This window comes from Chelonoidis abingdonii, chromosome 9 (genome assembly GCF_003597395.2).
Source record: "Chelonoidis abingdonii isolate Lonesome George chromosome 9, CheloAbing_2.0, whole genome shotgun sequence".
NCBI classification, from domain to species: domain Eukaryota; kingdom Metazoa; phylum Chordata; order Testudines; family Testudinidae; genus Chelonoidis; species Chelonoidis abingdonii.
In genome coordinates this window covers 42700567-42715522 of record NC_133777.1, presented here as the reverse complement: position 1 = coordinate 42715522, position 14956 = coordinate 42700567, and the positions used below count along the sequence as shown (strand labels likewise).

Genomic DNA, 14956 nt, shown 5'->3' with positions numbered 1-14956 from the left:
CCTTTGTTCTAATGTCTGAACTAGATTGCTTGATGCTGCCTGTGGGAGAAGGGCATACACCTCTGAAGATTCTTCAGTAACTTGAAGACCTCTCAGGAATCAAGAGATAGTTTTGGATGTTACCTGAATTGAGAGTGAAATCTCTCTACTTCTCTCTTCCTGGCCTTGAGAACAGAGGGTTTGGAACCATGTAGTTGGCCAATCTCCTCCAAGCAACAGTTTGGAGCTTCCTAAGGATGCAGACACACTAACCATATTTAACAAGTAGGCAATATCTACCAGCTGCACAGTAGCAGGAAAGCCCATGAAGGGACTATCTGATATAAAATGCAAGACTAAAAATTCTAAATACCTGAATTAGTTATGTGTTTTTTTTAAGTGAAACACAGATGAAAGTTGAAATGTATATATTCAAGCTTTGTTTAAATTTCTGTAGTTAAAGAATACCAAAAGCAGGTCCTGAATGGTTGCGTTCCAGTTACGTGTCTCTGTCACCTCTTCCCTGTTTAAGTGTTGTGAAACACCTGAGTCTGGTATAGTATGTGTTCTTATTTTACAAGGCATAGATGACTTGGCTCTGGCAGACTTTCTAGACCTTAACCAAGTTGGAGTCAGAGAAATTGTCTCACTCCCATGTTTTAACCACAATATGTCTATTTGTATCACAGAGGGGCAACTGATCAAAAGGAAAGTTGTATTCCAGCTATTTGTTATGCTTCTTTAAACAAACTTTGCAGTCAGAATTCACTGCAGCTGTTGGGGGAAAGAAGAGAAGCCAAGAACCCACATCACGCATGCTCCGTATTACAGGCATTGAACATGAACTGAGCACCATCTCCCCTCAGGCACGTAACAGTGGGGATGTGAAAACATTCAGGCACTCTTTACCCAGATTCCCAAAAATCAATTGCATGCCACTAAAAGGAGAGAATCCAGCCATTTTTCATGGTTTTTCATTGTAATAAATCCTCTATAGCTGCCCACCTGATTATGCATAAATAAGGTAGTCTGGATGAATGTATAAGTAATTCAGGGAGCACTGTGGTCCTCAATTTTGGGTACGCCTCAGATTAAGCTGGAAGGAAACCGAGCTCTTAGAAGACGTGGCAGACAAGGCTATGCCTACCCTAGCAAACTCATGTCATTGTCATTTGATGAGTTTAAGGTATGACATCATAGTTTTGGAGTTGCACCATCCCCCAAAGAGATCTCTTTTCAGCTGAGATTTTCCCCTGCTTCCTCCATCACTGCTCACAAAGAATATGGAGCACTGCACAGCTTGGTCTCTACCTTTTAACCTGTTTTGCTGCAGCCTGACAACTTATCAGTAACTTGGGCTCTGCACACAAAATGGAAAGCTTCTTACAGGCCATGGATAAACTCTGGCTTACTCAGACATTGTCTAGGAATCAACTATAAAGACAGAGAACTAAAGAATTAGAATAGTTTAAATGTGTTTTCTTAAATAGGTTATTAAAAATAGAAATTACTTTTTTTATTAATTTGCTTTGGGAAATGAGGACTTTTTGGTTGTCCTTTGTATTTTCAAGATATAAAACTCGAGTTTTTATGGAATCAGAAAAATAGCTGGTTGATTATGTGTTTCTGGCAGTGCACCTTTAAACATATTAGCAATAACCCAAACAGTTAGCAACATTCACTGGGATCTACATGATATCCCCTATGCCATCATTCCTGTTTAAGAAAGGTCCCACAGCTATGATTTTTAAATTCTCTAATAATCTATTCTAATTGAAATGTCTTGTTCTCATTCAATATATTACTCTAGCCTAGGATGATCTCACCTCTCTTCAGACAGAGTTCAGTATAAAATAAGTGGAGGGTGAAAAAGCTGCCTTCTGTGCATGACATTTGCAATTGTCAAGATATTTTTAAGTAATATAACCATTAAATTAAGGTTCTACTTACCAGTTTGATCGCTACATATTCATTGGTATAGAGATTTTTGCCTGTGAAAAAGAGAAAGACTTTCAGCATCACATGTATGACAGACAATATTCCTAGCCTAAGGAGTCATGCATGATAAAGTCTCATTGTGCACTGTAAGTGCAAAGAGCAATTTAGACAATATAATCAGACCCAACACAACTATAATTATTAATAATCCACAGTAAGTATTATAGCTCACCAAGCTAGACTAGAAACAGCTTGCACTAATTCATGGCGGATAAAAATTGATTTTAAAAAATTAAATCTGATTTTTACTTACATCTGATTTACTTAAATTAAAGGCTTTTTAGAAAATAAACCAATTTAAAATTAAAATAGAAGATTATGACAACCTAAACGTATGATCATCTATTACAAATATTAACCAGTACACATCTGCTGCCGTTTTAAACAGAGTCAAACCACTGAACAGCTAGAAGTCACTGGCTAAGCTTATCGAACCAGAGTTTATTGTAGTGCTAAACCAGCTTTTGAAAGTAGTAGCCTCTTCTGCAAGTGCAGAAAGAGTATTTTCTTGATTTCAGTTTATTCAACTAGTTTAGTTCAATAGCTAGCTCATTCAAAGTTAAGAAACCAATGGGAGTTGAAAAGACAGAAAAGCTTGTCTTCCTCTTCCAGTCTAAGAATCAAGTAGGTGTGAGACGATGAGATATACTAATTCTAAAATCTTGAAGGAATGGTAACCAAAAACAAGTTCAATTCACTAACTACAGATAATACTTCCATTGTTTAATACATTTTGATAACCTTTCTAAGAAGCATGCCGGATATATAAAAAAAATTTTTTTAAATGGTTTTATTTAACTAATAAAAAAACTTTATAAATACTGTTTTTGTGCATTTAATTGAATTGGAATTTCCATCCAAACAGAGCTTGACACAAATTACAAGTAAAAAATTAATCAGTCAGTTTTCTAAAATAAAAAAACATAATTAGGAATCTGAATAAATGTCAGTTAAGCTATCTAACTACCATATATACCCGTTCATTAGTCAGTTCGTTTATAAGCCGACCCCACCCCCACACCCCAAGATGGATAGGTAACAACAGCAAAAACTGTATGACCCTTTCATAAGCCAACCCTATATTTCAGGGGTTGGGAAACTTTGGCTCCTGGCCATCAGGGTAAGCCGCTAGCAGGCCTGGCCACGGTTAGCTATTCCCAGCCAACAGGAGCTCCAGGAAGAGCCACGGGCCAAGGGACATGCTGGCCGCCACTTCCTGCAGCTCCCATTGGCTGGGAACAGCGAACCGCATCCATGCCTGTGGATGCTACAGGTAAATAAAATGACAATGCATTACATATTCAATTCAACAGTTCCGTAGAGCTTAAAATCATCATATTTTGGTGTAGACCCCTTGATAAGCTGACCCGTGCTCTTTGATGCTTCACTTTTTTACCAAGAATATTCAGCTTATGAATGAGTATATTCGGTAATTGCCTAAACACATTTGTAAAGACAGTGTTCTCCTGATTAGCAAAGAACAGCACAAAATTTAGTGTAAAGACTATTTTGGCTACATTTACTCTGCACCGCAGTGCAGATTATGGTGATATGAATAGCAAAGAGTTGCACTTTAACTGCCCCATGTGGATGCTCTGACGCAACTAAAAGGCACCTACTCCGTGTTAACATAGAGGATTACATTAACATAACTGGGCACCTTTTAGTTTGCACCAGCAGTGTCCACACAGGGCAGTTTGAGTGCAACTTTTTGACATGCTCTGCAATTCACAGCCCCGTAGTCTGCACTGTGCCACAGTGCACACAAGCCTTAAATTGAAAATCAACATGTTTCAATAGTTACCCATCACTGCAAATCAACCTCTTTAGAAAGATAGTATTTCTACTCTAAGCACAATTCAAGTCAATTTTTTAAATAGATTTAAATCAGCAAGCAGAAAACCTCATTAAAGTTGGTGATTTAAATAAATCCACCCTTCACTAATTAGCAAGGTACCAAAGTTTTGCAGCTCTCTACATACACTGACTGATATATTGTCTGTGTAGCATTCATGTTCAATACATATATTCAGTGATGTCCCCTAAGCATTTTATCCTTTATTTGTACCACACCCAAAAGATGTGTGAGGCATCTTTCTACAGTTTGTTACAAATGTATTTGCATCACAAGAAACCAAGAGAAGCTACTAAATCTTACAGCTTTCAGAATTAAGTTTCCTCCAGGAACATGAATCGGGCTAGAAATTACAGGCAGTCACTTTACTGGTTTTCAATGCTGAGGCCTATGATGGAGGTACACCTACCTAATAACGTGACAGGCATACTGCTTTTACTTCTACTGCACTGCACTGGCACAGCATTTGCACAGACGTATTTTCTATACGTTAACACAAAGACTATCCTTAGAATCTGGAAAGATCAACAGAACTCTGATGGCTGCAAAATGGAAATACTATTGAACTGCCCCAAAGCTGAACTATTATTCACTGGCAGGTAATGAAGGAAAATAGGGACATGTACTACTGCATAAAAGTAAAAATCAGTGTTCTCAGGATCTCAAAACCTGGGGAGCATATTAAATTTGTCACCAGTTCATGACATGCTTGGAGTCAGCTGAAAGTTGTGCATAGCAGGCCATCCAAATGTGCTATCATATCTGGAGGAATGCCAGCTACCCACACTCCATCTGAGAACGAGAACAATTCTATAACTAAAATGCAGCAGCCCAGCTGCCTAAGCTGACAGTGACAAAAGGTGCTAAAATGTACTACTAAGCTAAAGGTGCTGCTTGTCAGGGCTTCCACCTGGGATGCCTAACTGACAGATGCCGCACTGAGTAACGTGCATTGGTCAAACATTTTCCAGAAGCTGGATTTTACTAATAAGATGCATACAGCTGTAAGTCTCAATCCATTAAAAAGCCACATTGTTCAGTGCCACAGGAACCACAAAGTTCCAGAGCCTGGGCTCCAGCCTGAGCCTGAATATGTACATTGCAATTTTATAGCGCCTGAAGCCCAAGTCAGCTGATATGGACCAGCCGTTGGTGTTTCATTGCAGTGTAGACACACACAAAGAGAAATCTCATAAAATATGGTGTATGGCAGGTCACCCATGAGTGCTCCCAGTTCACTCATGCATCTGGCTAAAGCGATGGCGACTAAAAAGACAATCTTCACGTATAGATCCAACATGGAACATGGGCTATCAGTTCCCAGGGTAGTCCAGTAAGTACTGAGAGTATCAGGTTGAGGTCCTATTGCAGTGTGGGTTTCACCACTGGTATGAAGGTTCTAACAAGACTTTTTGGGAATCAAATTGTGGTAGAGTGAGTAAAGACAGAGGATTCTGTTGGAGGAGGCAGACCCTGCAGCAAGCTGATGGAAAGTCCTGAGGTCCTGGTGACAGTCTAAAATAGCAAGATACCTACTGATTCTGGGGATAACCGATTTTGTTGCATCCAAATAAATAAGTGTAACACTTTATCTAGACAGCATTTTCAAGTGGACACTTTTCTGCTGTAATGGAGAATAGTCTGAATGGCTTCTAAACATGAAAGCTCTAGGTCTGACACCCATCTGAATATCAGGCCACAAGATGAAGGTCTAGGTGGCACTCTCTTCTGACCCAGAAGAGGCTGGATAATAGTGGGAGGATGGGTTGACATGCAGAGGAGTCCAGAAACAGGAATTGTCTGGGCCAGTTGGGTGCAATGAAAATGTTAGAAATTTCGTCCTGTTTGTGACAAACTTTTCACAGAACCTGAGGTAGCAGGGGGATTGGAGGAAAGGAGTGCCTCAGGTGTTCTGTCCAGGATAACAGAAGGGCATTGCCCTTGGAATCTTGAACCTAATGCTGCTTTAGAGCAGTATTGGTTGAATTTCTTGTTCATCTGAAAAGTGAACAGGTCCCAAGATAGTGTTCCCCACTGGGCAAAGAAGTCATTCAGGACAGAATTGCATATCTCCCGCTCATGGTCTGTGGAGAGGTGCCTGCTGAAATTGTCTGCCACAGAATTCTGTGTAGCTGGTAGGTATAGCACTGAGAGTGTGATGCACTTGCAGATGCACCACTTCCATGACTTGACTGCCTCTATACAGAGAGAAGGTGATTTTGCACCACCTTGGTTTTATGTAAAATACGGTTGTCATGTTGTCTGACATTATATGGATATGATGAAACTGTATAAATGGAAGCAATGCACAACACTCTAGGTGGACTGCCCTCAGCTCCAGGAGATTAATATGCATCCCGGTCTCCCCAGGAGACCACGTGTTTGTGCAGTGTGACTGTCCAGGATGGGAAGCCGACATACAAGAGATGCATCTGTAATAATGGTCATATCGGGTGGGGGTGGAAGGAAAGGGACTCTTGTGCCCACATCCACCATACCAGGGAAACTGTGACCTTGAAAAGGACTATCATCTTGGTATTCATGTTGTCTCTGTCTGATGAGACTGGAGTCAGACCTGCATGCAACGGAGATGAAGCCTGGCTCTGCTAAATATCTTCGTCAGTGATTTAGATAATGGCAAACTTATAAGTTTGTGGATGATACCAAGCTGGTAAGGCTTGCAAGTACTTTGGAGGATAGGATTAAAATTTAAAATGATCTAGACAAACTGGAGAAATGGTCTGAAGAAAACAGGATGAAATTCAATAAGGACAAATGGAAAGTACTCCACTTAGGAAGGAACAATCAGTTGCACACAGACAAAATGGGAAATGAATGCCTAGAAACAAGTACTGCAAAAAGGGATCTGGGGTCATAGTGGATTACAAGCTAAATATGAGTCAACAGTGTAACACTGTTTCAAAAAAAGCAAACATCATTCTGAGATGTATTAGCAGGAGTGTTGTAAGCAAGATGCGAGAAGTAATTCTTCCACTCTACTCTGCACTGATCAGGCCTCAGCTGGAGTACTGTGTCCAGTTCTCGGTTCCACATTTCAGGAAAGACGTGGACAAACTGGAGAAAGTCCTGAGAAGAGCAATACAAATGATTAAAAGGTCTAGAAAATGGACCTATGAGAGAAAATTTTAAAAATGGGTTTGTTTACTCTGGAAAAGAGAAGATTGAGAGTGGTCATAACTGTTTTCAAGTACATAAAAAGCTTTTTACAGGGAGGAAGGAGAAAAAAAAATATTCTCCTTAACCTTTGAGGATAGAACAAGAAGCAATGGGCTTAAATTGCACCAAGGGTGGTTTAGGCTGGACATTAGGAACAACTTCTTCACTGTCAGGGTCATTTAGAACTGGAATAAATTGTCCAGGGACATCATGAAATCCCCATCACTGGAAGTTTTAAAGCACAAGTTAGATAAACCTGTCAGGGATAGTCTAGATAATACTGAGACCTGCCATGAGTGCAGGAGCCTGGACCTAGATGACCTCTTGATGTTCTTGCCAGTCCTATGATTCTATTAATGGCACTACATAGGCACAGGCAGTCATGCAGTCTCATTAAGGAAAGACAGACCCTAACTATGGTCGATGGTCAGATGGTAAGTTCTCTTAAGTTCATGGCCCTCACTCTAAGTAGGTCTTCACTGACGTTGAGTCCAGGGTTGCTCCTATAAAGTCTATGGTTTTCACTGGAGTCACATGGGACTTTTCACTGTTTACACAGACATCCAACAATTCCAGAAGACAAAGCAAGAATAGTGTCACCAACTAGACCTCCTTGTTGGATCTGCTCATCAGCAGCCAGCCGTCCACATATGGACAGACGGTGTGGCCGTTTTGTCTCATCTGGGCAACCACTGAGGAGACCTTTGTGAAGTGACACAATACAGCATGATTTTTAAAGGTTTTATAGGTTCAAACCATTATAATAGTCCATTTATGGTGTAACATGCAAAGCAGCACAGGTATGCTCTCCATTTCAGTCATCTTTCACACATTTCAAATCTTTGTAGCATGCAACTGAGGCAGACATTGAAGCTATTACATCTACTAGATAGTGTGCGTAGACTTTTAGAAAGCCTTTGACAAGGACCCTCACCAAAGGCTCTTAAGCCAAGTAAGCTGTCATAGGTAAGAGGGAAGGGTCTCTCATGGACTGCTAACTGGTTCAAAGACAGAAAACAAAAGAGAGGAATAAAAGGTTAGTTTTCAGAATGGGGAGGTAAATAGTGGTGTCCCCCAAGGGTCTGTACTGGGTCTAGTACCATTCAACATATATATATATATACACACACACACACACACACACACACACACACACACACACACGACCTGGAAAAAGGGGTAAACAGTGAGGTGGTAAAATCTGCAGATGATACAAAATTATTCAAGATAGTTAAATCTAAAGCAGACTGCAAAGAGCTACAAAGGGCTCTCACAAAACTGGCTGTCTGGGCAACAAAATGGCAGATGAAACTCAATGTTGATAAATGCAAAGTAATGCATGCTGGAAAACAATCCCAACAATACATACAAAATGATGGGGGTCTAAATTAGCTGCTACCACTCAAGACAGATCTCAGTGTCATTGTGGATAGTTCTCTGAAAAAATCCGCTTGATGTGCAGCAGCAGTCAAAAAAGTTAACAGTGTTAGGAACTATTAGGAAAGGGCTAGATAATAAGACAGTAAATATTATAATGACACTATATAAATCCATGGTACACCCACATTTTGAATATTGTGTGCCTTCTGATCACCCCATCTCAAAAAAGACATATTGGAATTGGAAAAGGTTCAGAAAAGGACAACAAAAATGATTAGGAGTATAGAACAGCTTCCATATGAGGAAAGATTAAAAAGATTGGGACTTCTCAGCTTGGAAAAGAGACAACTAAGGGGGGATATGATAGAGGTCTATAAAATCATGAGTGGTGTGGAGAAAGTAAATAAGTATTATTTACTCCTTTTCATAACACAAAAACTAGGGGTCACCAAATGAAATTAATAGGCAGCAGGTTTAAAAACAAACAATAGGAAATATTGCTTCACAACATGCACAGTCAACCTGTGGAACTCTTTGCCAGAGGATGCTGAATGCCAAGACTATAACAGGGTTCAAAAAAGAACTAGATAAGTTCTTGAAGGATGGATCTGTGACGGGTTTGGTCACAAAGATCCTCTTGGGACTGTCGCCTGATGTGCTGAAATTACCTCTGAGCTTGTTTTCCCTGCCAGCTTGGGACTCCAGAACCCTGCCTTGTTGAGCCAGACACACTAGCCTGCTACAACACAGACCAAGGGTCTGGGACAGGCCCCAAAGCTGCAGACTTTCATTAAGCAAGTTACCTGCCTCCAGCACCCAGACACCCAGTTCCCAATGGGATCCAAACCCCAAACAAATCCGTTTTACTCTGTATAAAGCTTATACAGGTAAACTCATAAATTGTTCGCCCTCTATAACACTGATAGAGAGATATGTACAGTTGTCTGCTCCCCCAGGTATTAATCACTTACTCTGGGTTTAATAAAATCACTTTTTTAAATTAGTAAGTATAAAAAGTAGGATTTAAGTGGTTTCAAGTAATAAAAGACAGAACAAAGTAAGTCACCAAGCAAAATAAAGCAAAAACACACAAGAATAAGACTAATACATTAAGAAACTGATTACAGGTAATATCACACCCTCAGAGATGTTCCAATAAGCTTCTTTCACAGACTAGACTCCTTCCTAGTCTGGGCCCAATCCTTTCCACTGATACAGTCCTTGTAAGTTCCAGCAGACATCTCAGGTGGTAAGCAGGGGTCTTCTCATGACTAGCAGCCCCTTTTGTCCTGCTCAACCCCCTTTTATAGCTTTGGCACAAGGTGGAAATCTTTTGTCTGTTCTTGTCGCACCCCTGCCTCATCAATGGAAAAGTACAAGGATTAAGATAGATTTCAGTATCATGTGATATGGTCACAACACTGTAAGACCCATAGGCTCCATTCTTCCTGGGCTGGCCCACATGTAGACAGGGAGGCTTGCAGGTAAATAAACCATTTACAACCAATTGTCCTAGTCAATGGGAGACATCAAGATTCTAAACCACCATTAATGGCCCACACTTTGCATAATTACAATAGGACCTCAGAGTTATACTTCTTATTTCTAGCTGCAGATAAGAATGATACATGCATACAAATAGGAGGAATATATTCAGTAGTTTATAACCTGTTATGATACAAGAGACCTTTCGCATAAAGCATAATCCAGTTACATCACAGTCACACTCATAAGCATATTTCCATAAAATGTATAGAGTGCAACGTCACAAGGTCCATCAATGGCTGTCCCTAGCCTCTGTCAGAAGCTGGGAATGGGTGGCAGATGGATCACTTGATTACCTGTTCTGTTGATTCCCTCTGGGCACCTGGCATTGGCCACTGTCAGAAGACAGAATACTGGGTTAGATGGCTCTTTGGCCATATTGGGTGAGACCTTTCTTATGTTCTATTCATGGTGAATAAGAACACAAAGAAACAAGCTAGGCAATGGGTAGAATAGTAAACTCACTCCACACACAAAGAAACTTGAGAAAAGGGTAGATAGTAGTAAAAAGTCACCCCTCACAACACCCAGGAAACAGAGGGGCAGAGCAGAAATGAATAGAAAGCACCATCTCACTTCCAGCAAAGAGTTTTCAGACCTGACTTCTATCAGGCAGATGTTTATCTAAAAGCTTGAGGCTGTACAGCAATATCCTGGAACAGCATCCCTAGAGGAACCTCAGCACCCTGCTTTCCTGAGCATCTGGAAGTTAATGTATAACATTAATAAATAAAGAATAATGAAGTTTTAGCTCCTGATACTGCAAACACTTATCCACATGCTTAACATTTCAATGGATCCACCCAATGTGCTTAGTCAGTGGATCATGTGAATAAAGTTATATATCTGTTCAAGTGTTCATAGGATCAGTGCTTTCATTTTCAATATTTTGGTTTATGCCTATAGCAGTTTTGTAAAATTAATATAATCTCTCAATAGTGGCATTTAAAAAATGATGTATACATTTTTAGTTATGTAGATTTTAAAATTGCAGTAGCACAGATTTTTCAAATTAGTTTTTACAAATCCTTGTCCTGATTTAAAACAATGATTATTTTTAAAAGTGAATTAAATAGTCTTTATTTAAATTGCTCCATTTTCATTTTCTCAGGGCTGGCAGAACAGTACTGCAGGAGATGCTAAAAACTAAGAAGAGAGACAAGTTTTCCCTCTAAAGACTGACTGAATTGCTACCTAAATCAGATCATTTCAGGATGCAATTGAAGAGCTTGACAGGAAGGAACTGTTAGAATAAAGCCATTAGGCATCTCAGAGAGACTTGGACTGAAAACACCAGACTGAAAAATACAATTAGGATAATAGTTATAGATGAATTGATTTCTTTACTTTTTGCAAAGTAGTAAGTTTTAATATTTAATAAAAATTAGTTATTGATGTCCATAGTCTGAACACTACAACTACTGTACAAATACACTGTGTGGCTAAGTTGGAAGTAAACAGCAACAACTGCAGCTCAGAATTTAAGAAGTTCGAGAGACAGATTTACACTATAAACTCTTTGGGTAGAGACAGTGTCTTTACATGTTTGGATAGTACCTGAAACTGTCGGTCCTAACGTGAGTGGGCCCTCTGGGGTTAGAGCAATACAAATACTCAACACCAGTAAAAAGTATTTGAGGTCACGGTGTAGGACTAACTTCTCCTAGCCTTCTCATTGTCTTAGAAATTATCAGAAAATTCTGAAGTCACCATAAACTCTGACTGGAATGGGAAGAAAAAGCTAAAGAGTTATAGTGGGTAATCCCACTTGTAAAATGTCATGAGTTCCAGAGTTGTTTTGAAATGATGCATAATCAAGGTAGAGCTCAAGTCTTTTTGAAGATGCGCAGAGAGTACATGTGGATGCCCTACAATTCTCATGGAGAGAAAGCAACTTGGAGTCAAATTTTTCATTGCAGATCTGTTAAACTAACAGTCAGACAGATACTTAAATATTGTATTGGAATATAATATAAAAATGGCTACACCAGATCAGACCAATGGTCCTTCTAGTCCCATATCCTACCTTCTGACAGTGACCAGTGTAAGATGCTTCAGAGGGAATGAACAGAACCAGGAAATTGAGTGATCCATCCTGTCGTCTATTTCCCGATTCTGGCAGTCAGAAGTTTAGGGACACCCAGAGCATGGCGTTGCATTCCTGACCATATTGGCTAATTGATGGAATTATCGACAATGAATTTATCAAATTCTTATTTGAACCCAGTTATACTTTTGGCCTTCACAACATCCCCTTGAGTGGTAGCAGCTAATTTTGACCCTATCATTTTGTAAGTATAGTTAGTTGTATGTTTTCCAATATGCAATACTTTGAATGCATCTGCCATTTTGTTGCCTAGTCACCCAGTTTTTTCAGAAGCCTTTGTAACTCTTTGCAGTCAGTGTTGGACTTAACTAGCTTGAGTAATTTTGTATTACCTGCAAATTTTGCCAGAGGTCCCAAAGATCCTTGTGGGACCCTGATACTTACCTTTCTTCACTGAAAACTGGCCATTTATTCCTATTCTTCATTTCCTAGTTTTTAAACAGTTATTGATCCATAACAGGACTGTCCCTTCTATCCCGTGACCGCTTACTTTGCTTAAGAGTCTTTGACGAGGGACTTTGTCAAAGGCTTTCTGAAAATCCAAGTTAATTATGTCCACTGGATCACCCTTGTACACAAGCTTGTCGATTCCCACAAAGATAATAGATTGAGGCATAATTTCCCTTTTCAAAAGCAGTGTTGACTTTTCCAACCGATTGCGTTTATTTGTGTATCTGATAATTCTATTCTTTACTACAGTTCCAACCAATTTGCCTGGCACTGAAGTTAGGTTTACTGGCCTATAATTGCCAGTATTACCTCTGGAGCGTTTTCTAAAAATCTGTTACATTAGCTATCCTCCAGTCATCTAACAGAACGGCCAATTTAAGTGATCGGTTAAAAAACCACAGTTAGTAGTTCAGCAATTTCATGTTTGAGTTTCTTCAGAACTCTTGGGTGAATACCAGCTGGTCCTGGTGACTTAATTTATCAGTTTGTTCCAAAACCTCTGCTATTGACACCTTAATCTGGGACAGTACCTCAGATTTATCAACTAAAAAGAATTGCTCAAGTGTGGGACTCTCATTCACATTATCTGCAGTGAAGAAAATGACCAAAATTTTCTAACATGATGCCTGGTTGCTGTTTTGATGTTTATGTTTTACAACCCTACAGTTTATTTTTAAAACCTCTCTCAAGGGCATCCTTAGGCACAATGATTTAGCATTTGGACAGAGATCCAAACACACACGAAACATAGGTTCTTAACGCTGTATTTAGGCACCCAAATAAAAAGGGATTTGATTTTCAGAAGTACCGTGCACACCTGTCACTCCCACTAATGTCAGTGAAATTTGTGGGTGCTCATTTTTGTCAGGATAAATTACTTCTAGTAATTTGTTTAAGCTATACTGGCCAAAAGAACTTTTTTGCCGGCATAAGCTGTGCCTTTACTAAGGAAGCTGCTGGTATAGCTCTACTGGCACACCTTATAAGAGGAGACAAGGCTGTTGGGACACGGCACTGCACCAGTTTATGCTTGATTCCGGTTTGGATTGTTTTCACAAAATGAGCTATAAAATTTTAAAATGAAAACCCATTTCATTAATAAGCTAGCAGCATTAAGAAGTTTTTCCAAGTGAATAACTATGGATATGTTGTGCACTGCACACTCCTAACAGAGTTACAGCCATACCTCTCTCCAGCTGTGAACAAATATTCTTTCTTCAAATCTTTAGTGCTTAATAGTTTCAATTTAGCATTGCCGCATTTGCTGTCATTTCTAAAGCAGATGCATCTGCAAGTAGTGACCTCTAGTTTGGACCCTGCAGATGTTCCAGACTTTTGTCTATTTTTTTTTATTATAGGAATAACAGCCAGCTAGCTGATCTATCCCACTCCACATTTTCATGGTAGTTTAACCTCTTACAAGCTGCAATTTAAAGTGACAGCAAGCTATGCAAGCTGGTAGTGCTGTTCAGTCTGACATGTGACCCAACAATTAGTTTAAGATATTATACAAGAAACAGAAGCAGCCCTTATAATTCGGTTGCCATTATATATGTTTTAAAAAGAGCTCTCATACCTCCAAGGCTAGCAGCAGAAACTTAAAATTTGGTCAAAGAATGGTCCTGAGTTTTGGAACAGCGTCTTTGACAGCCCCACCAAAATTGGTTCAGATTTGAGCAAGTTACGAGCTATTGGAAATCCAAAATTTCCCATCTGTTTTGTTTAGCAGCTTGACCCAGGCTTAATTCCAAAATCCATCAGCCTTCCATTAGCACGTGAGTATCACAATATCTCACATCAGCATGCCACAGAACTAGTCCAGATGGGACAAAGACAAAATGGATATTCCTGCATCAAAATACCCTTCAGTCTAGGGAAAACTGCAGAGGGTTGGGAACTGGAGTTCAAGACACCCTTCTCATTGATGTTAATTCTGTGGGTATCATCTCAGAATGAGAGGTTACACAAACTGAGACTAGGACCCAGGTATCTAAAGACATGCCTAGTTTAGAGTTTCTCGTCCTGTTTTAACTGTTTAATTGCCAATTAAATGAGCTAAAATCAACACATTGATAAATGCTAGTTAAGACATTCCACAAACATGTTCTAGAACAAAAAAAAAGTTGGTTTAATCCTTGGGCTCAATTTACAATCACACGAACGTAGCACTGGAAGGGGCCTTGTGAAGTCATCAAGTCCAGCCCCCTGTGCTGATGTAGGGCCAAGTAAACCTAGACCATCCCTGACCGGTATTTGTTCAACTTGTTCTGAAAACCTCCACTAATGGGGATTCTAAAGCCTATTCCAGAGAATAACTATCATTATAGTTAAACTATATTTAATCTGGATTTCCCCTGCCACAGTTTAAGGCTTAAGCCCATTACTTTTTGTCCTAGTGCCAGCAGCCATGGAGAACAACTGATCATCTTCTATATAACAGCCTCTAACATATTTGAAGACTTAGA

General features: G+C 39.6%; 1 protein-coding gene across 6 annotated transcripts in view; it reads right to left on the bottom strand.

Annotated features, from left to right (window-relative positions):
- Positions 1 to 14956, bottom strand: part of CSNK1G1 (casein kinase 1 gamma 1) — a 299618-nt gene that overhangs the window by 163970 nt on the left and 120692 nt on the right. For all 6 annotated transcript variants that reach the window (XR_012656528.1, XM_075069449.1, XM_075069450.1 and 3 more), the window contains exon 3: positions 1930 to 1970. Coding sequence is in view for 5 of the 6 variants with exons in the window: in XM_075069449.1 (XP_074925550.1) it covers positions 1930 to 1970 (41 nt within the window). In the remaining variant the exon portion in view is untranslated. The remainder of the gene's footprint in view (positions 1 to 1929; positions 1971 to 14956) is intronic.